General features: G+C 35.7%; 1 protein-coding gene across 1 annotated transcript in view; it reads right to left on the reverse strand.

Annotated features, from left to right (window-relative positions):
- The window catches only part of CADM2 (cell adhesion molecule 2), a gene marked incomplete at its 5' end in the record, with an annotated part of 301,193 nt that overhangs the window by 184,511 nt on the left and 92,370 nt on the right, over positions 1 to 24,312 (reverse strand). The window contains 2 exons of the mRNA XM_036242525.1: positions 15,549 to 15,686; positions 18,024 to 18,176. Coding sequence (XP_036098418.1) covers positions 15,549 to 15,686; positions 18,024 to 18,176 — 291 coding nt within the window. The remainder of the gene's footprint in view (positions 1 to 15,548; positions 15,687 to 18,023; positions 18,177 to 24,312) is intronic.

Genomic DNA, 24,312 nt, shown 5'->3' on the forward strand with positions numbered 1-24,312 from the left:
CCTGAGCCCACCAGCGCACCTGGCACTATCAGACCAGTGGGAACTCTGTGTCAACACAGACCAGTGCACAGTAGTGGAGCTCCCAAAGTGCAGGTCGCAGAAGCAGTGGACAACTGGGAGCCCAGCACCATTCCCCACTGTAGCAGCCTGATCAGAGTGGAGATATACCTGCAGCAACAGAGGCTGGGAAGCAGACATCCATCCCTAGGCAATAGAAGCACAAACCTGAAGCTAAGACTAATCTCCAAAAACTACAGCAAAAGCTAGCTGAGCAGGAATAGAGCCACATGGGGCAGCAACACTCCTTAGCCACCAGCTGCGAGACCTGGGGATCCACAGAGGGCTGTGCCAACCAGCAGCTCATAGCAGCTGTGAGAAGCTGAAGCCCGACAAGGACTGGTGCAATCCAGTTGCCTGCATGAGGGAACTGCAGGGTGCAGGGGCACCAGAGAGGTCTGTGCGGCCCAGTAGGGACTTTGCAATCCAGTTACCCATGGGACTTGCGGGGTACTAAAGCACAAGAGAGACCTGTGCAACCCAGCAGCCCATAACATAGGCATCTATCCAGGTCACCAAAGGTATTACGCGATCCAGCAGGGTGCAGAGGCACCAAAGAGACCTGTGCGACCCAGCTGTGCACAAGATAGACACAGAGGATGTGAAAATGGAGGCGGAATGAATAGAAGCTACACAGATGATCTTCCAGGACCAAACAAGAACAGCAACTAAAATAAGAACAAGTCCTTGGAAAAAAAGCAACAAAAAAGCAGCAAGACAGGACCATATAACCAGGAACACTGGTAGAATCTGCAGAGGCAAGAGAGGGTGGCAGGTGGGAGCCCACAAATAGCAGCAGTCTTAGCTGTGAGCAGCACCCTCAGGAATAAAGACCAAGCCTGCTCCACAGCCAAGAGAGCTGGGACAGAATGCTAACATAGCCACTCATGTGGGGGTTACAGCAGAAGGAGGACAGACTGGGCTGGAACTCTGTGGGGACAACTGGAATTTGGAGGGCACTCAGAGTTTTTGCTGAGTTGCAGCCACAAAGGATAGTGGCCAGTGTGCTTCTTCCAAAAGCTGTGGGAAAAAGCAATAGCCCCCACCTCAGAGATTCAGCTTTTCCCAGGTGAGGCAAAGAAATGCAAATTAAGACTCATTAACAACCAGCATCTATCCCACCCTCTGGAATTCCTCTTATGCAAAATACTAGGGCTACATTCCAAGGCACTGAGTAAATGAGACTACAAGCCTCCAGGAAAATCTAGAGGATAACTGAACCTATCCTGGGCTTGCAAATCTACCCAGGAAAGTAAGACTTGACAGTGCCGTTTCACATGGGCCCACCCAGGCTCATCCAAAACCAGTAGAGGGAACCACAAACAGCAAAACACCAACACCCACAGGGAAAATTTGCCAGGCTCCAAAACCCATTGAGATAGCCAAAATTGTGAAACAAAGAAACAAATGAAAGAACAAGAGAACTGTATAGAAGATGAGATCAGTGAAATGCACTTAAGCAAATCATTAGAGATAGATTTCAGAGCCAATGATCTTGAGGAGGTTCAACAGCCTGAGTAAAGACATCAGCACCATGAGTAAAGATATAGAAACATTGAAACCTAACCAAATGGAAATGAATGACATAGCAGAAATTAATAACACATTGGAAGGACTAACCAGCAGACTAGAGGAAGCTGAGGACCAGCCAGTGAATTAGAAGACAGGGTAAAAAAAAATTAACCAGTCAGGAGAACAAAAAGAAAAAAAAAAAAAATTAAAAAACAGGAAGACAGCTTAAGATAACTGTGGGACAACTGAAAACGTAATAATATTCACATCATAGGACTCCCTGAAGAGGAAGAAAATGGGCAAGGGTTAGAGAATATATTTGAAAAATTTGTGACGGAAACTTTTCTAACTTGGTGAAGGAAGAAAGCATTCAAGTTCAAGAAGCACAGAGAACCCCAAGTAAGAAGAACCCAAACAGGCCCACACCAAGACACATAGTAATTAAAATGCCAAAAATTAAAGACAAAGAGTGAATGCTAAAGGCAGCAAAAGATAAGCAATAGGTTAGTTACAAAGGAAACCCCATAAGGCTCTCAGCTGACTTCTCAGCAGAAACACTACATGCCAGAAGGGATTGGTGAGAAGTAATCAAGGTCATGAGAAACAAGGATCTGTATCCAAGAATACCCTATCCAGCAAGGCTATCATTCAATATAGAAAGTCAAATAAAGAGCTTCCCAGACAAAAAAGGCTAAAGGAATGTATTAACACCAAACCAGCACTGCAAGATATGCTAAAAAAGACTGCTGTAATTAGTAGAAGAAATAGGAAGAAAAATATAATCACACTAAACAAAAATGGCGATAAATAAGTACATATCAATTATCACCTTAAATGTAAATGGATTGAATGCTTTGATAAAAAGACACAGAGTAGCTGATGGAGAAGAATATATGACTCATATATAAGTTGTTTAGAAGAGACCCACCTCACAACAAAAGACCCAAATAGGTTGAAAGTGAAGGGATGGAAAAAAATATTTCAAAGCAATGAAAAGGAAAAAAAGAGGTGGGGTAGCAATACTCATATCTGATAAAATAGATTTGAAAATGAAGGCCATAACTAGAGACAAAGAATGACACTACGTAATACTGAAAGAATCTATCTAACAGGAAGATATAACCTTGGTAAACATATGTGCACCCAATACAGGACCACCAACATCTATTAAAAATCTTCTGGAGGATTTCAAAGGGGAAATCCACAGCAATACAATGATAGCAGGGCACTTCAACACCCCACTGACATCACTTGCTAGATCATATAGACAAAAAATTAACAAGGAAAAACAGACCCTAAATCAAGTACTCGGTCAAATGGATTTAATAGCTATCTACAGGGAATTATACCCCAGAACTGCAGAAGTTATATTCTTCTCAAGTGCATATGAGACACTCTCAAAGACATACCACATGATAGGGCACAAACTAAGTTTCTACAAGTTCAAAAAGATTGAAATCATATCAAGCATCTTCTCAGATCACAATGGCATGAAAGTGGAAATCAATTGCAACAAGTGCATGCAAAGACATTTGAAAACATGGAGGCTAAATAGCATGTTATTGAACAATGAATGTGTTACCATCAAGATCAAGGAAGAAATTAAAAACTTCCTGGCAACCAATGGAAATGCACACACAACAAAAGAAAATCTATGGGATGCAGCAAAAGCAGTTCTGAAAGGGAAGTTCATAGCACTACATGTCTATTTCAAGAAGCAAGAAAAATTTCTAATACTATCTAACCCACAACTTAAAGAACTAGAAAGCAAACAAAAAGCAAACCCCAGAGCACATAGAAGGGAGGAAATAATAAATATCAGAGCAGACATAAATGACATGGAGACAAAAAACAAAACAAAACAATTCAAAGGATCAATGAAACAAAGAGCTGGTCCTTTGAAAAGAAAAACAAGATTGATGGACCCTTAGCTAGACTCACCAAGAAACAAAACAGAGAACCAAAATACAAAAAAACAGAAACGAAAGAGGAGAAATAATAACTGACACCATAGAAATACAAAGGATTGATGACAAATATTATGAACAACTATACGGCAACAAATTTGACAATCTAAACAAAATGGACAAATTCCTAGAAACAGATAGTCTCCCAAAACTGAACTGGAAAAAGATAGAAAACTTGAACAGACCAATAACAACAAAAGAAATTCAAGATGTAATCAAGACTCTCCCAGAAAACAGAAGCAGAGGCCTAGGGGCCTTCACGGGGAAATTTTACCGAACATTCCAAGAACTAATACCAATTCTCCTCAAACTATTTTAAAAAATTTAAGAAGACAGACTTCCAAACTTGTTTTATGTGGCCAGCATAATTCTAATTGCAAAACCAAAAAAAGACACTACAAAGAACGAAAACTACAGGCCAATATCCCTGATGAACATAGATGCCACAATCCTGAACAAAATACTAGCAAATCAGATCCAGCAATACAGCAAAAAAATTACTCACCATGACCAAGTGGTTTTCATCCCAGAGATGCAAGGCTGGTACAATATGTGCAAATCAATGAATGTGATACACCACATAAACAAAATGAAAGGTAAAAATCATATGATCATATCAATAGACACTGAAAAAGCATTCCACAGAATCCAGCATCCATTTCTGATAAAAACGCTCAGCAATGTGGGAATAGAGGGGCCATATATGAAAGACCTACAGCCAACATCATACTCAATGGGCAAACACTAAAAGCATTTCCCTTAAGAACAGGAACAAGACAAGGATGCCCACTTTCACCACTCTTATTTAATATAGTACTGTAAGTCCTAGGCATAGCAATTAGACAGGAAGAAAAAAATAAAAGGAATCCAAATTCAAAAGAAGGAAGTGAAACTGTCATTATTTGCAGATGACATGATACTATACATAGAAAACCCCAAAGACTTCATCAAAAATTTACTACGTAATAAATGAATTTGACAAAGTAGCAGGATACAAAATTAACGTCAAGAAATAGACGGCATTCTTATACATCAATGATGAACTCACAGAAAGAGAAACTAAAAAACAATCCCATTTACCATTGCGGCAAAAAAATTATGATACCTAGGAATAAACTTGACAAAAGAAATAAAGCACCTATTCTCATAAAACTACAGGTCATTGAATAAAGAAATAGAGGAAGATATAAAAAAGTGAAGCACATACCTTGTTCATGGATTGGAAGAATCAACATCATTAAAATGTCCACATTACCCAAAGCAATCTATAGATTCAATGCAATCTCCATCAAAATACCAACGACATACAGAACTAGAACAAATACTTCAAAAGTTCATATGGAACCAAAAAAGACCTCAAATAACCACATCAATTTTGAAAAAGAAGAACAAAGTTGGAGGGATCACATTACCAGATTTCAGGTTATACTACAAAGCCACTGTAATCAAAATAGCCTGGGATACTGGCACAAGAACAGGCAGATAGATCAATGGAATAGAATAGAGAACCCAGAAATGGACCCAAGAGAACATGCTCAATTAATATTTGACAAAGGGCTAAGAGCATACAGTGGAGTCAAGACAGCATCTTTAATAAATGGTGTTGGGAAAATTGGACAGTTACATGCAAAATAATGTAACTAGACCATCCACTTACACCATACACAAGAATAAACTCAAATTGGATAAAAACCTTAAATTTGACTCATGAATCCATAAAAATCCTAGAAGAAAATGTAGGCAACAAAATTTCAGGCATAATATGTAGTAAAATTTTCATTGATACATCACTTAAGGCAACAGAAACAAAGAAGAAAATGAACAAATGGAACGACATCAAACTCAAAAGCTTCTGCACAGCAAAAGAAACAACCAGCAAAACGGAAAGGCAACCCACTCTATGGGAGAGTATCATTGCCAATAATATATCAGAAAAGGGGTTAATTTCAAAATATATAGAGTGCTCATACAGTTCAACAAAAGGAAGACAAAGAACCTTATTAAAAATAGCCAGAGGAACTAAATAGATACCTCTCCAATCAGGACATACAAGTGGCTAAGAGACATATGAAGAAATGCTCAACATCATTAATCATCAGAGAGATGCAAATTAAAACAACAATGAGGTATCACCACACACCTGTCAGAATGGCTACCATCAACAAATCATGAAACAACTAATGTTGGAGAGGGTATTGAGAAAATGGGTCTTTAGTACACTGCTGGTGGGAATGCAGACTGGTGCAGCCACTATGGTAAACAATATGGTGTTACCTCAAAAATTTAAAAATTGAACTACCATTTGACCCAATGATCCCACTTCTAAGAATATACCCTAAGAAGCCTGAAACACCAATCTGAAAGAATATATGTACCCCCATGTTCATAGCTTCACTATTTACAATAGCCAAGATCTGGAAAGAGCCCAAATATTCATCAGTAGACAAATGGATAAAAAAGTGGTGGTACATATACACAATGGAGTACTATGCAGCTGTAAGAAAGAAAGATCTCTTATCCTTTGCGATAACATGGAGGGACCCGAAGAGTATTATCCTAATGAAACAAGCCAAGCAGAGAAAGGCAAATGTCATGTGATCTTGTTTATTTGTGGAATATAATTAATGTAACAGTGTGAGGAATGGGGTATTTCCAGAGACATGGAAGTGGGGTACAGACTGACAATCCCCAAAAAAAGGGGGTGGGGGAAGAGATAAACCACAGAACTTATATGCATATGTGCATGAACAATGCACATGGACAACAAAGCTAGGGACAGGGCGGGAGGGATGGGTACGGGGGTATCAGTGGGTAAAAAGGAGAAACATCTGCATCAAAATTAATTAATTTTAAAAAATTGACTTACCATTGCCTACAGAATAAATTCTAAAACCTCTTACCTAGAATAAGAGATCTTACATGACTATCTGGCACCTGCCATCCTGTTTCTCTTTCAAGTCATGTCACACAGAAAGTTTCAGTTATTTCAGAAAAGCACATGCTCTTACTTGACATAGATAAATGGAATTCTTTTCTTTAGAATGCTCTACCACCTATTTTAACCCGAACCCATGGGAGTTACCCATTCATTGTTTAAGGTTTATTACTCATTTAATGAGTATTTATTGAGTGCCTACCTTCATCAAGAAACTGTTAAACCTTTATTTTTCCCACAAAGTAGGGCTAATCTCTGTGTGTGTGTGTGTGTGTGTGTGTGTGTGTGTGTGTGTGTGTGTGTGTTTAATAGAAAATTTTAGCCAGGCTATATATCAATTACCATGACCGTTAGATCTATAGTTATAGGTTCATATCCCAATTGTGAGTACCTTAAAGAAAGCATACTGATTTTATTTGTTTCTATTTCTATGACTAATTCAGAGTCTGCTATAACTCATTAATCATGGTTTGCTAAAAATGGCAATAATAATTATAGTAATATCTAAAATGTATTCAGTGATTCCTTGTATTGTGAAAACATTTTACATATGTTGGTTCATACAAAAATATTTTCAATAAAAGCACTTTGAGGCAAGCATTATAACTCTCACTTAGTAAATGAGAAAAACTAAGGTTCAGAGAGAGAAGCCAGACTACTTATAAGTTACTGCTACTCCTGAACTTTATTTTCTCTATACCAATGTGTTCGCCAAATGGAAACATCATATCGCTCACACATTTATTACAATGGTAAAAATGCAAGTTATCAGGTTCAACCCCAGATTTATTCAATAAGAAATTCTAGAGTCAGGGCCCTGTAATTTGAGATTTAACAGGCCCTGAAGTGGTGATGGGGCCTGCTGAAGTTGCAAAACCACTGGCATATGACCAAATATAGAAATCCAGCCAAAAATATATGATCAACTAGGACTTTCAAACAAGGTTCACCCAGAAATTTGAAAATTAAATTTGTTATTTTAGGCAATGATAGACCAAAATCAAAGATTTCTATAGAAAAAGACCTCCTGATATCAGAAATCACTTTAAAACTCTACCCATCCATTATATAGCATTGGAAACTTAGTGTCGATATGCTGAACTGGCCAATGCATAGTTAAAATAAATGGAAAATAATCTTTACTCTTGACTGTAATAACAGCTCTGTGATTCATATCATTCCATACATTTTTCTTTATAGGAAAATATTCTCCATAACTTGTTTATTACTCCAAAGACATCCTGTACATCTTCAGGTCAAGATTCTTGTTTTTTTCATGTGGATCTTTGCTCATGTCATATAATGCTGTATCATTAGACGCATTTTAACAATTTCTTAGTTGATTAAATTAAATCGGCTTTGGCCCATCTTTTCCCATTACTTTACATTAGGTATTGTCTTTTTTAAAAGTGTCTAATAATACTATAATAAAAATCATCAAAAGGTTATAAAAATCAAATTTTAATCTCTGGAAAAACAAAATAGTTCAAGATAAGAATGGAGCACTCCTTTGGGGTGGAGTGTTTGCTGAGGGGCGTTAGAGGGAATGTTCACTGGACTGTGGAGGCTAGGGGGCCCGACTGTGCACGTGCCCGGAGTGCACACTCAGCACATGTGCACATGTATTTACAAAAGTGAAGTGATTTCCACCCAGGAGGTCTACAATCTGGCTGTGAACTCAGCTATATAAACATGCAAAAGAAGAGTTATAAACAAGTAAATAGTTATATAGATAAATGCAAGTAAAGGGATGATGAATGTTCTCTCAATGACTATGCATGTAAGAGCATAGAAAAGGAGGCTTCACTGCTTCTGAATGGCACAGAGAACCATACACTGACTTTGTACATAGTTTTGTTTTGATTTCTGTTCTAGTCTTGATTCAGATGATTTTAAAGTATGGTGTTTATAAAATTAAACTTTATATGGTGTTCTCATATAAGTCAGTCCCCTCCCTACCTAATATATGACCCCATATGTTTGGCATTCAGAGCAGACACCAAATTTATCAAAAATTAAGATATTTAATAGAAATGACTATATTATGGTTTATTCAATAAGCTACAATGTTAAAATCAATCAATATTAATGAATTACCTAATATGTTCAATGCTGATCTCCCTGAGGCTATAAAATAAACCCTGAAACACTAATAAAATGCTAAGAAACTTAGAGAAAATAAATAACAAACTAACTAATTATGTCAGAATTAAAGAAGGGGTGCACAAAGGTAATAAAACAATTCAACTGAAGAAAAGTATTTAAGAGAAACATTTTAGAATAAACCAAGCTATGATATTGTGATTTATACGAAATATATATATCTGGACATGCAGATGACTGAAATAACTTTCTCAGGTATATTTTGTCCTTATCCAGTTACTGACTCAGAGCTCACAATCCCTTGACTTTTCTAAGTGATGAGAGCAAAGATGGTGTCTCTTGTTCTGCTAATGAAGTGACTTGGACCCCACTCAAGGGTGAGGGCCAGCTGCCAGTAAGAGCTAACCACACAGTTAGGGGATTAGAACTTTCAGTTCCACCCCCTGATTTCCACAAAAGGGAAAGGAGCTTGAAATTTAAATAATTTCCAGTGGTCAATGGCTCTGTCAATCCTGACTATGAAATAAAATCTCAATAGAACCCCAAAATAATAGCTTGTGGACCCTTTTCAGACAGTTGCCACATCGGAGAACCAGAATTATTTGTTGGGGTGGGGAAGCCTCCATATACACATATTGGTACCGGGTCCAGGAACTCTTTTCAAACACCTGCACACAGAAGGATATCTGTAGAGTGTAAGAATTCACTGCTTGAAGCATTCCTATAGGACAGAGAATTCAGATTTTAAACTTATTCTGCAGGTTAGGGCTTTCCATCAGAAGTTTTTAAGTAGAAAAAGTGTCCTAGCCCTGGCCGGTTTGGTTCAGCGGTTAGAGCGTCGGCCTGCGGTCCTGAGAGACCCGGGTTCGGTTCCCGCTAAGGGCATGTACCTCGTTTGCAGTTTGTCCCCGGCCCTGGTCGGTTGTGCGGGTGGCAGCCACTCGATGTGTCCCTTTCACGTCGATGTTTCTCTCTCTCCCTCCCACTCTACCTGAACAAAAAATGGAAAAATGTCCTCCGGTGAGGATAAAAAAAAAAAAGAAAGTGTCCTAAATATAAGATCTGAAACAATAAAATTACATAGAGGAAGACATAGTTACTAAACTTGTGGACCTTGCTCCTAGAGAAGATGTAATGTATTTGACCACAAAGGCAATGGAAATAAAGACCAATATAAACAAATGGGACCATATCAAACTAAAAAGCTTCTTCACAGCAAAAGAAATTGTCAACAAAACAAAACGGAACCAAATGAATGGGAAAGATATTTGCAAACAACAGCTCTGACAAGGGGTTAATATCCAAAATATATAAAGAACTCATACAACTCAACACCAAACAAATAATCTAATTTTAAAAAGGGTAGAGGACTTGAACAGATACTTCTCCCAAGAAGATATACAAATGTCCAACAGATATATGAAAAGATGCTCAACTTCACTAGTTATTAGGGAAATGCAAATCAAAACTACAATGAGATACCACCTCAACTATTAGAATGTCTATTAGCAATAAGACAAGTACTAATGAGGAGATAGTGGCAGGTTAGGCAGTGAGGACGGGACCAAAGAAAGGGAAAGCTGAGACACTTGCGGATGTTGAGATGACTTGGAGCTCAGCACACAGGCAGAAAGCTCAGTACACTGCATATCTGGAGGTTTATTCAGACTCTATATCTCAAAATAAAAACTAAAATCAACCTGGCAAATTTTTGCCTTCAAGGTCAGAAACTCCCAGCCCCCATTTATAGAAATGCAAATTAGAAGCTCCTGGAAGGAGCACAGGTCAATTACTTAACAAAAAAACCCAGAAAGGCAGGTTTCATGCAAGGAGGGGAACAGTGATAGATTGTATCCTCTTCTTCTGGGTTTGCAAAGAAATTTTATTTTTAAAGAATAGAGTGCAGGTGATTCTGCTGGGAGCAAGGCAACCAGATTGCTGAATGATTGGATTTGGGGAAGATACCAAAAGCAAGTATAAGGTTGCTCCAAGGGCCTTTCCCCTCCTCCTCTCTGATGGCCTAGGAGAAGCTGAAATTATCATAGAAAGGGAAGCCACTAAGGCCCTATAGATGAACTAGGGCTAAACCCAGTCAGGTGGAAAACACAAACATTAAAATGTATAAATGTAGCTAAGGCAGATTTCCTTGAAAGGACCAATCAGAGGCTAGCAAAGTGGGTATCTACCCCTAGACAACAGAGTCCCACTGGCAACCCACTTGGGTGCCCTCCCCACCGCAGGGAGTCTGTCTGCTTTTCAAATAAACTTTCCTATCACTTACTCTTGATCCCTGAACTCATTCTTCAATTTCACAAGACAACAAACCCAATCACTGCTGCTTGGTTTTAATAACAGAGGTTGTTAGTACTTGGAAAGGTTGTGGAAGAAAAGAAACCCTCATTCATTGCTGGTGGGAATGTAAACTACTACAGCCACCATGGAAAACAGTAAGAATAGATCTACCATAAGACCCAGAAACCACTTTTTGCGTATGTACCCCTAAATTTTGAAAACATTTGTTTCAAAGATATATGCACCCTTATATTCATTGCAACACTATTCACAGTGACCAAGACATGAAAACAACCAAAGTGTCCTTCAATAGATTATTGAATAAAGAAGACTGAAGAAGATGTGATATATATATATGTGTGTGTGTGTGTGTGTATATATATATATATATATATATATATATATATATATATATAATGGAATACTATTCATCCATAACAAAAGATGCAATACTGCCATTTGAGCATGGATGGACCTTGAGAATATTATACTAAGCAAAATAAGTCAGACAGAAAAATCTAAGAGCCGTATGATCTCTGTCATAGGTAAAATATAAAACTGAAATTCATAGACACAGACAACATTATGGTGGTTACCAGAGGGAAGGGGTTTGGGGGTTAATAAAGGGTAAAAGGGGCCAAATATATGGTGAGGAAGATGATTTGACTTAGAGTGGTGGGCAATATACAGAACATGTATCATCAAAGTGTATAATTATATACTTTTGTTAACCTACATAATATTTTTTTAAAATTATTAATTAATTTATTTTTGTTACAGATGTTTCTTCTTTTCCCCCACTGATTTCCCCCTCCCCCTCCCTCCCTGCCCTGTCCCCAGCTTTGTTGTCCATGTCCATTGTTCATGCACACATGCATATAAGTCCTGTGGTTTATTTTCCCCTCCCACCCCCTCTTCTGAGAATTGTGATAACATACATAATCTGATAACATGCATAATCTTATTAACCATTGCCACTGAAATAAATTTAATTTAAAAAAAAGAAAAAGAATAAGTGGCCTGATAAGATCCTCGTCATAGTAAGATAATTCATAGTAAGAAACAGTGGAGAGGGTCCATTTAGGAAAGATATAAGCAAGTCCATACATGTTAAACAAACATAAGCTAAAGGCAGATTTGAATAGATGTTATTGAGCCACAGCAGAATATAAAATAAGATTACAGAATATAAAATTTAAAAAGTTACTATGTAAGTAACCTGAAAGTTGAATTTAGCAAGATATCTAATTTGTGTTTTGGGGGCTTATGTTTCTCTAAAGTTTATCCAATAAAACATATTTATTAGAAGATCTGAAACAAAGGTCATGATTAGAAACAAATTACAGATAAATCCCACTTTGGAAATGAAATATACAGAGAGTAATTAAAATAGTAAAGAAATTGAATAATTGTATGGATTATAAATCTATAATTTCTTAGTAGTGTAGGCAATTTGATCTGTTGTATTGCATGACCAGTAGTAAAAATTATTTTTACTTTGAGATAAAATATTAGAATTATAAAGTAAAATAATCCCAATAGTTGGCATAAACCTTTCTCCTAAAAAGTCACCTTGAGAATAACACATATTACTACGCACATAGGAAACATTTTTAAGAATCATCAAAAACAATTTTTATACTTGGATTTTAATGTACATGTGACATCAAGTCCCAGATACCTGTATGTGGGATAATAAAAAAAACACTACTAACCTTACTTATCATCTCCCCTATAAACATGTCCTCTTTAAAAGAGAGTATGCAAGTGCGTGCGTGTGTGTTTGTGTTTGTGTGTGTGTGTGTGTGTTTAAATTTAGGTGTATAAAGTAAGAGGGTATGAAGTAATAAAACTATATTTAAATTACAGGTATACATCATTTTATTGTGCTTTTCTTTACTGTGCTTCACAGATACTGTGTTTTTTATAAATTCAAGGTTTATGCCAACCTTCTGTCAGGCAAGTCTGTCAGAGTCATTTTCCCATAGCCTCTGCTTACTTTGTGTCTCTGTGTCACATTTTGGTAATTCTTATAATAGTTCAAACTTTTTCATTATTATTATATTTGTTACAGTGATCTGTGATTAGTGATCTTCAATGTTACTACTGTAATTGTTTAGGGTATCACATAAGATAGCAAGCTTAATAAATAAATATTGTGTGCATCTGACTGCTCTAACCATCCCCTCCTCACCACTGTCTCTCTCTCTCTCTGCCCTTGGACCTCCTTATTCCATGAGACACAACGATATTGAAATTAGGCTAATTAATAACCATGCTATGGCCTCTAAGTGCACAAGGGGAAAAAAAAAGAGTTGTACATCTCTCACTTCTCAAAACCTAGAAATGATTAAGCTCAGTAAGAAGGGCATGTCAAAAGCTGATAGGCCAAAAGCTAGGCCTACTGTTCTAAACATTTAGCTAGGTTGTGAATGCAGAAGTTCTTGAGTAAATTAAAAATGCTACTCTAGTGGACATATGAATGATAAGGAAGCAAAACAGCTTTATTGCTGACATGCAGAAAAGTTAATGATCTGAACAGAAGATCAAACCAGTCACAACCTTCCCTTAAATTAAAAATCTAATCCAGAGTAAGGTCCTAACTCTCTTCAATTCTATGAAGGTTGAGACAGGTGGTAGCTGCAGAATAAAAGCTTGAAGCAAGCAGAGATTGTTTGTGAAGTTTTAAAAAATAACCCATACCCACCACATAAAAGTGCAAGGTGAAGCAGCAGGTGCTGATGTAGAAGCTGCAGCAAGTTACATAGACAATCTAGCTAAAATAATCAATGAATGTGGCTGAACTAAACAACAGATTTTCAATGTAGACAACATAGCTTTATATTGGAAGAAGATGCCATCTAGGATTTTTATAGCTAGAAACAAGAAGTCAATGCCAGGCTTCAAAGCTTCTAAGGACAGGTTGACTCTCTTGTTAGGGGCTAATACAGCTGGTGACTTTAAGTTGAAGTCAATGCTCATTTATCATTTTGAAAATTCTAGGGCCCTTAACAATAATACTAAATCTACTCTGCCTGTGCTCTATAAATAGAACAACAAAGCCTATATTACAGCACATTTGTCTACAACATGCTTTACTGAATATATTAAGCCCACTGTTAAGGCATACTGTGCAGAAAATTTTTTCTTTCAAAATATTGCTGCTAATTGATAATACATCACCCAAGAACTTTGATGGAGAGGTACAAGATTCATGTTGTTTTCACAGTTGCTAACACAACATTCATTTTGCAGTCCATAGATCAAGGAGTCATTTTGACTTTTAAATCTTGTCATTTAAGAAATACATTTTATGAAACTATTGCTGCCATAGATAGTGATTACTCTAATGGATCTTGAAAAATTCAATCAAAAATATTTTGGAAAAAAATTCACCATTCTAGATGACATTAAAAACATCTATGATCCATGGGAAGAGGTCAAAATATCAACATTAACAGGACTTTGAGGAAGTTGATTCCAACCCTCAGGAATGACTTTGAGGGGTTCAATACTTCAGTGGAGAAAGTAACTACAGTTGTAGTAGAAATAAAAGGAGAAGTAGAATAAAAGTGACACCTGAAGTTATGATTGAATTGATGCAATCTCATTAAAAAATTTAATAAATGAGGAGTTGCTTCTTATGGATGAGCAAAGAAAATAGTTTCTTGAGATAGAATCTGCTTCTAGTGAAGACGCTGTAAAGATTGTTGAAATGACAACAAAGGATTTAGAAATTGTATAAACTTGCAAGGTTTGAGAGGATTGATTTCAATTTTGAAAGAAGTTCTACTGTGGATAAATACTATCAAAAAGCATCCCATGCTATAAATAAATTGATTGTGAAAGAAAAAGTCGATCAGTGCAGAAATCACTGTCATCTTATTTTAAGAAATTACCACAGCCCACAACCTTCAGCAACCACCACCCTGATCGGTCAGAAGCAATGAGGCAAGACTCTCCACCAGCAAAAAGATTAGAACTAATTGAAGGATCAGATGATAGTTAGCTTTTTTTTTTTTACATAATGCTATTGCACCCTTAATAGACTACAGTATAATGTAAACATAACTTTTATATGCACTGGGAAACCAAAAAAAATTATGTGACTTGGTTTATTGTGATATTAGCTTTGTTGCATTGTTCTGAAACAAAACCTAGCAACATCTCTGAGGTATGCCTTTACTGTGCATTTTACTGAAATGAGTAAATTGTATTTGCCCTCTGTGAGAATTACTAGGAATCAGATTTATTGATATTTAGTTGGTTTTATTTTCAAAGCTTTCCAGAAACCAAGTTTAAGAAATAGCTCACGAAGTTTCTCTGTCTATAATCTAAATACTATAGATGAGTTCTGAAATATCTAACATGCTTAGTGCTTACTATTATCCAACACAAATTTATGTTTTCTGATATATTAACTTGTGTTCTTATGTATTAATTCCTTTCACTTTCTCATGAGTTACATATTATTATAGACTTACTTACAAAAGAGGAAGTGAGGCACATACATTATCTTAATATACATTGTAAAATGACCTAATTTAAGAAATGGGTAAATCTGATTAAATTAAACTGAGAAAGTGACTATGGTTTGAAAAAGAAAATGTAAAATCTACCTAACTTTTTATACTACTTTCAGCACATTAACATTAATTTAGGAAACTTTCCTAATTTTTTACCTTTAATTTCTTTGTCATTTTTGAACCATCTTATATCAGCTGCGGGTTTACTACCAGATGTTTTACAAGTCAGCTGCATCAAGTCTCCCTCCATAACTGGTGATGAAAATCCACTAATTTGAGGCTTTCCAGGAACACCTGAAATACAAGCAAATGAATAAAGTGAACATCAATCACTGGGGTGCATTGTGTGACTATTATTTACAAACAAAAGTAAACTGGGTGGTTAACTTTTCAATCAAGAATAACAAACTGCTTATCATATACACACACACACACACACACATATGCATATGTATGTGGATGTATGAGTGTGTATGTATTTAGTTCAAAGTAGTTGTTTAAATTAAATTTTACATGTAAAAATACTCTTTGTAAATCTTAAAGACAACCATTCAATATATCTTAAGATTTACCGGTATAGGGATTTAAGAATGTTCATTGTTTGCACTGGGGAAAAATTTTACAAAGCACATTTCTTTATATTCTTTAGCAAATTATGATTTAACTAAAATACCACCTTTCATTCCTGATTTCATAATTCTTAAAGCTTAAAAATGATATTATCCTCTGTACACTTTATTCAAGAAGAGACATCAAAAGGCATTTGGTTCAAGAAATGCATCAAAAAGATTCATTTTTAATTACAAACATACTTACTTTTCTGATTCTTCTAAAGTAGAAAATGTCTCTTGATTTTTTTTGTATTAGAAATTCAATTGTGCTTTTGTAGGGCATGATATGTATTATTTTTTATGCTAACCACTACTGCCTTTTCTAGTCCAATTCATCCAATTAATAAGTAGATGACTAATATTCAGAGATAACATATGGGTGATTTAAATAATAAAATATTTCACACTTCTTGGACATTAATGTTATCATGGTAGAGGTTTACTAAAATTTCTTGTAAAACTATTCAATAATAAAGGCAGACTGAAAGCCTCTTTACTGTCTATTTAATTCAGTTTTAAAGAATAAAACATAAGAATGCTGGAAAGCACCAATAAAAGAAATATACGTTTTGCCCTGCAGGTGTGACTCAGTGGACTGAGCATCATCCCATGGACTGAGAGGTCCCAATTCCATTCCCAGTCAGGGCACATGCCCGGGTTGTGGGCTCGATCCCTTCTAGGGGGCGTGCAGGAGGCAGCCAATTGATGTGTCACTCTCATATCAATGTTTCTATCTCTCCCTATGAAATCAATAAAAACATAAACAAAAGAGAAATACACATTTAAACAACAACAAAGATGCATGACAGATCATTATGCTCCAATTAGCTGCCTAGTTTCTTTTCACCTTCTTATTACCTTTAAAAATATCTGTATCATACCACCATTTAATAAATTGAAATCAGCCAATTGCCTCTTCATGGTGTCTCAAGGTGGCTTTCTACAGAACAATACATTAACCTTAAGTAGTTGTTATCCTGAAATACACCATTTTACTGGTTATACTTTGTCCTTAATGGCATACTTGTAATAACTTTTGATAAAATAGTCTCAGTGGGACTTGCAAAGAAACATGTTTCTTATCCTATGCACAAAACCAATTCACTAGCTGAATTAACTTTAATATTCTACCAAAAGAACATCATGTGTCTGTTCTTTTAAATGCACTGTTAGGCCTTCATGTATCAAAAAAGGAAGGAAAACTAAGACCAAAAGAAAAAAAAAAAAATCCACTTTAAAATTCTTCTAACTTGTTCAGTACACAGATGTGTTTCAATAAACTGCAGCAATTTCAGCTGATTGAGACACTGACGTTTGTGGAATCACAGAGAGCTCTGAGATGCAACTAGATTTCCTCAGAATCTCTACCAGTGTATTGCTTCTTTGTGTCACTTTAACCTTTGGGAAAATGGCTCAATACTTAGAGAATAGAAGCACAAAGAAGCTACATACTGCATGCACAAATGACGTTAAGTACTTCATTTAGGAATCTAGGAAACTGCACATTTATAAGGTGAGAAGACACATAAATATGTAAGGGTTATTTAAATGCACTAGAATACACAAAGGGGTCATATTTGAAAGCCACAACATAACAGAGAAGGCCTGAAATGACTGAGATGATAAAATGGAGGAGCACCCTATAGACATGTTGAATTCATTATGCTCATTTTTCTAACACTTTATGAAAGGATCGCCATATATACAATACATAGAGGAGTTGATTCAAAAGCATATAATTGAAAAACAAGAAACCTGATGTCTACTTATGGCTAAAAAATTAAATGGGTATGTGCTCTCAGAGGTCATACAAATGTTTATACTTCCCTTAGTCTATTTATAAAATGGGAAGAGTGACTAAGTGATTTTTAAATGCCTTTTGTTATAATGTAGCAGAGAAGGGGTTAAATGTCATATATTATTATGATCCTCAAAATACATATGTGTTTTTGAATCATGTTCTTTAGCAGTATGCATCTCTCAGGCTTGTGATTGCATTGTGTTTGTCCCTTCAACTTACCCAGAACAGTGAGATAGGCCTTAGAAGTTTTGACGGGCATTGTAAACAAGGAACAGGTGTACTGTCCTTCATCGGAGAGAGACACATCACTGACGCTGATACTCAATTCATGCCAAGAAGCCCGAACCAGCTCGATCCTATTGTCCCTTAAAGCTGGAAAGGGAAAGTATTGAAAATGTGAACAACACCAGAAAAAGTCAGTATTATTAGACTATGTATTTTTAGCACAACATAATACACAGTTTTTTATTTTTATTTTTGTTATACATCTAAGTATTTATGGAAACCATTTTAAAGGACAGTTAAATATACTGAAATATTTTATCAGATTAAAAAAATCAAAGTAGAGTTAGGTGCTCCTAAAGGTTCTCAGAAATGACTTTTTAATTAAATGATTGCATCTAGTATACTACTCTGGATGAGGTAGGTGATAGTGATAAGCGTGGCTTTTCTCCACAGTCTTTCATAGAATAAGAGTGCAAAAAAAAAAACAACCTATAAACAAAAGGGCTCACTACTATGGATAGATAAATTTGAGAAAACTATGACTGCAGCATTTTTTTAAAGAAATCAACAGCGAATATTAGCATTTTCAAAGCTCTCCACAGCACAGATATCTGTGAACCTCATTGAAACCAGAACTGACATTCAGTGGGAAAGCACCTGCAAGGTCCCAGATGTTAAAATGTTCTCTGATTCATTGGTGTCTCTGCCGTACTGCCTGTTAAATATTTTTTATCTATTCTTTGGTTCAAACCACTTATTTTATCACATAACACTTATTTTCCCAGAACTTATGCTCCTCTTTACTCATTTTAGAAGAAATGATTAAAAAGTTTAATCATCATTTTATATCTCATGAAGTACAGCTATACAACCAGGAATGAAGCAAGAGGCAAGTGAAGAATTCCTCTAAGAGGCAGAAAGAGAAAGGCAGACAGGTTAGGAACACCAGGTCCTTGGGGACAATACAGAGGCTCGTCAAACAACAGTAAAAGGCAGTGCAGACCCGGCTTCTACCAACCACAACCTAGCAACAGAAAGTGGCTAAGGTTGTATACTTTCATTGCTGACCAAGGGGAAGTTCCACCAGCAACATCACCAGTATAGGGAGCCCAGGGGGAGCATCCCTGACAAGTGCCCATGGAAAGTGATCTTTATCCTCAGTGGGCTGGAGACTCCTCTCCCTGCCTAGAGACAACAGCTGATTTGGAAGCAAGGGCAGCAGGGTAAACTCTCCACAAGTCCCCAGCCCCAGATAGGATCTCCCCATAAGCTAGAGGACCCCACTTAGAGCCACCAGGCAGTCTGGCCTAGGGAAGCACCTCTGCCCACTTAGGTGACACCCATACACGTCAGTGCAATTTCCAGGGGAACTAGACAACTCAAGCTGACTAAATAGCACTACTAAGGTTCTGACAAACCAGTGGAATCTCAGCCTGCAAATGTATTCTAGGACCTGTGTGCTAAATCTAAATAGGATGACTGCCACGTAGAACAAAAAAGTCAGAGCCCAGAAAATTTCCTAACATAAAAGCCACGATGTCCAAGATACAATAATAATGATAATAATATTAATAACAATAACAAATCTCTGGCCACACCCAATCAGAGAACATAATCAACAGATTCCATAGTTTACTTGAAATGGTAAAAATTGCTACTAGCAGATTAAGATAGTTCATTAATGTATATTTCAGTACCTGGAACAACTACTAAGAATATATACAAAGTGATACACTCAGAAACTCTATCAATAAATTGAGATGAAATATATTTATACAGTGTCTTGAAATAAAAATTAAAGAGATAACAAAGAGATTAGTAGTTACCAAAGGATAAAAATAGTAAAGGGTGAAGGGGAGTGGAGAGACATGAATTTGGTTGTAAAAGAACAGTACACAAGTTTTTCTTTTTCTTTGCTTAATCTCTTCACCCTTCTCTCCCACCCACCAACTCCCTCCCCTTTGACAGCTGTCAGCTTGTTCTCTGTATCCATGCATCTATCTCCATTTTGTTAGTTTATTTTGTTCATTAGATTCCACATAAGTGGATCTTTCTCTTACTGACTTATTTTGCGTAGCCTAAAACAACAGGCTGATGATTGCCGGAGGGAAGGAGCTGGTGGTGGGAGGTAGAGGAAAGTAAAGGGAGGATAAATGGTGATGGAAGGAGACTTGACTTGATAAACACATAATACAGTGTACAGATGATGCATTGTAGAATTGCATACCTGAAACCTGTGCAATTTTATTAACCAGTGTCTCCCCAACAAATTAAATTGAAAAAAAGAACACACAAGGGACCCCTGTAATGATGGAAGTGTTCTGTATCTTGACAGTGGGGATGGATAAATGAACCTACATGTGTAATAAAAATGCATGAAACTAAACACACACAGGCGCGCGTGTGCGCACACACGTACAGGTATAACTGGTGAAATCCAAATCCCAAATAAGATTGGTGAGCTATATATTATTGTCAATTCTCTAGTTGTGATTATCTTAGCAAGATGTTATTTCACTGAAGGGTACAGAAGATCTCTTTGAATTATTTTTACAATTAGGTATGAATCTACAATAAAAACTCAATTATAGCATTTTTATGCACATTTGATCAAGTAGGAGAAGTTAATGAGCATATCAAAGCTTAAAATTCATTATACACATTTGCCATACAGGAAGAGGGAGATCCCAAGTGTCATGTGTTCTTAAATTACTGAAGCTTCCCTGTGTGCCTTGTGAAAGAAAGAGGCAATTATAAAATATTAAGATTTGGGAAAATTCTAAATTTTCATGATTTTTAATGCATTTAAAAAAAATCATCCCCCCACACACTCAAATAACACATACGTTAATGATTGTAGTCCCTCTGCTATCATTCTCTGTTAACTCCAATTTCATAAAGACACATACTGCAAGTATTTTTTAAACTTATTTTTCTGGAATATAAAAAATGAGGCAAGTTTGATCATAATTGTGTTCGCAATTCCATTAGGATATGTGGGCTTTTTAAAAAATGTCTGTTTCATATTCTGTCTCCTACCTGTCCTAGTATACATGCCTTGTGTGGTACTACGGGAGCACAGTGGGGCAGAGGTTTCCCCAGTAGGGCTTTATGCTATTTCAACTACTTTTCAAAACTATGGTTTATTTTAAAAAAATATTTATCACATATTTCTTGGTTTTTAAAAAAGAGGTCACCAAAAGGGAAACCCTGAGGTTCCTGCCATGATACTGTATGGGTAAAATGTGTTACTCACCCACTGTGTTCAATTCCATTTCCTCTAACAGGGCCCACTGACACAGAGATTGAACTTTCAAGTTTTCATGAATTTTGGCAGAAGAAATGTAACCCTTTCTTGCTCAGATTATTTTGTGGAAATTGTATAACATCCCTGAAGACAAACTGAATCAATGTATACAAATACAAAACTTTTATGTTTAAATCATTTTCATGGAGTAAAGCTAAAAGAACTGACTTTGTAATGAAAAGAGCTGCTCCAGGTACTTGTATGAGGTCAGATTTTCTGTGAATAATAATTCTTGATTCAGTTCCATCTTTGGAATATGAGAACCGAATAATATCATATAGTTTGTAAGTACCTTAAAATAATATATATAATGATATTATTAAAATATTTTGGGTTTGGAATCCCAATAAGAAACTAAATATTTTAGTGTTTGAATTGTTTTAATTGATTAAGCTTACCATCTCATATAGTATTTTGAATTATGTTCACTCTCAACCTTGACAAAAGACTAGGCTCTTAAAGGCAGAACACCTGCATTTTTATGTAAACTCTGTTATTGATTAACCATATGAATCTAGGAAAGCACCTCAGTCTAATTGTTAGGTACAGGTATTAATTGAGTAAAAAATATAAGAAATGTGGTTTAGAGAACTGAAATATATGAATATATATCTAAAACCTAAAAGCATCTTCCCAAGAACCAAGAAACTGACACAATTAGTATTAGTCATGTAACAATAAGTGATTATTGTGTAACTACCCTTGATAGTTCATTTGCCAAAACAGAAGAGCTGCTTAAAGAGACTCTCATTAAAATGAACATTTTAAACAAATCTCACTTTCACAGCATTCACCTTTTCCAGTGTGTAAATATTTATGATGTCATCTGCAGTTCACTCTATCATAGCATTTCAAGTATGAAAGAATACAGCAAAACCTATAATAGTTGAAAAGGGGATATAATATAACTCAGTGGGTTTCTTGTAAGCAGGGTCCTTGTCTTGCTCATTTCAGCATCCTGCACCATCACTATCTGCACAGGAGGCATTCAGTGAATGGCTATTGAATTGAAACTTAGACCAAACTCTGTCTGTCTATGATAAGAGCAGAGAGAAAAAGAACTGAACTAGGAAGTCCTCTTCGATACATCTCCACAGGCTTCCCAATGGGAGAGAAGCCAAAAAAAGAAGGAAAAAGGGTGTCCCATTTCAACACTGCTGAGCATGAAAGAGTTAGAAATATCATGCTACAAAAAATTTTAACAAAGTAATAGTTCACTGGGAAATGGGGTGAAATACTGAATGAGTGATCTCTGAAACTGCTTCATGCCACATTGTGGTTTTCAAATGAACACAAAAGGTAGGAGCTAACCAGAGACGATTCATATTATTTAACTTCACACGGTAAGTCCCAAATATATAGTGAACCTATATAAAAGATTATAATATGTTCAGTAGAAATGAATTCTTTTGAAAGCACAGAATGTTCAACATTATTTAAACATCTTTAAAACAATTAACACTCAAAGATTTCATTGGAAATAAAGATTTTGAGCATTATCCCAGGAATAAATAAGGATGTTAAAAATAAATAAATAAATAAGAAATGAGGATGTGTAATAAAAAATTGAAAAATCATTGCTCACACATCATAGAGATTAAAAATGAGCTAATGGGTTAAGTAGGCTACTCTGAGGTCATGCCTCATCAACTATTAGCTGCCGGCCACCCACTGGTAAGGTGATTTAACAGATTCAAAACTCTGAGTTCTGGAGGATGTAGTCTTGGCCGCAAATAAGAAGTGTGGACCAATGAGTAAGAATCTATTAAACAGTACTTAACTTTAGATACAAATTATTTTTCTAATATACCACTGGATCTAAATGGTTTATCAATCATACAAATGCATATTTGGGATTCATGCTAAGCAAAATAAAATTTCCTAAAAAAATCACTCAGATGATTTTAGTTACATTTTATACTCATATCTAGTAAAAGTTACTAGCAGAGTTAATAAATTATGTATTAATTATTTTTAAACCAAATTAACTTAATAATATTAGTACTACTGCATTTATCTCACATTTATTTAAGAATCCAACAGCAATTTGTGCATACTTGAATTAGTTTTCTGTTCTTAAGCATTATCATATTTGTAAAGGTGATGATATAATTCTTGCAAGAAACATTTTCAAATATTATTCAATTGGTTTCCAGTGAGTAATATATTCATTTCACACTTTAAGATGCTTAAATAATAATAAAAAATGTATTTCATGATTTAATCACCTTTAAATGACTAGTAAAATACAGCAAGTAACAACCTCATTGTTTTTGCATTTAACCTAAAACTTTCCTGAATCAGTTTTATGTTATATCTCTTTGCATTTCTCCCAAGGCTTTACGCATATTATGGAACATATGTCCATTAATTATTCATTGGATTACATTTAATGTGTGGATAATCAATCTTTGCATATAATATTCTATAATGTACAGATTAAAATCATTTTAGAAAATTCCATATATTAAGTGAATATTACATAATTAATGATTTTATTATAATTCACTATATTTTATAGACAAATAGTAAAAAAAAACAAAACCCTTTAACATGATAGAAGTCAATTAAAGTATCATCTTGACTACATTCTCAATGTTGATCATGTTTCCAAAAGCAAACCATTCTACAACCATAGGATTTAGTCAAAACAATCATTGCATGCATTTAAACATTTTTTAAAAATGCATTTATTATCTAAACAGCAAATCAAATTAGCTTAATATCAAGGATGTGATGAGTTTTCAAGATCTACAGCCTTCAAGCTCCTTATTCTCAGCACAAGTGCCCACCACCCAGGTAATCACCATAGATAGTTTAGATGTGTCAGTACAATAAGGCAAGTTCTGCCTAGAGGAGAACTCTAAGAATGCTACCGTGGCCTTTGATTCAATATCAAGTTGCATTTCGCTGTCTGCTGTCTGATGATTGACTCATTCTCGTGGTTTTGACATTATTGTTTTAAGGTTGCCCACA

Source organism: Molossus molossus, unplaced genomic scaffold (genome assembly GCF_014108415.1).
Source record: "Molossus molossus isolate mMolMol1 unplaced genomic scaffold, mMolMol1.p scaffold_m16_p_5, whole genome shotgun sequence".
Taxonomy (NCBI): domain Eukaryota; kingdom Metazoa; phylum Chordata; class Mammalia; order Chiroptera; family Molossidae; genus Molossus; species Molossus molossus.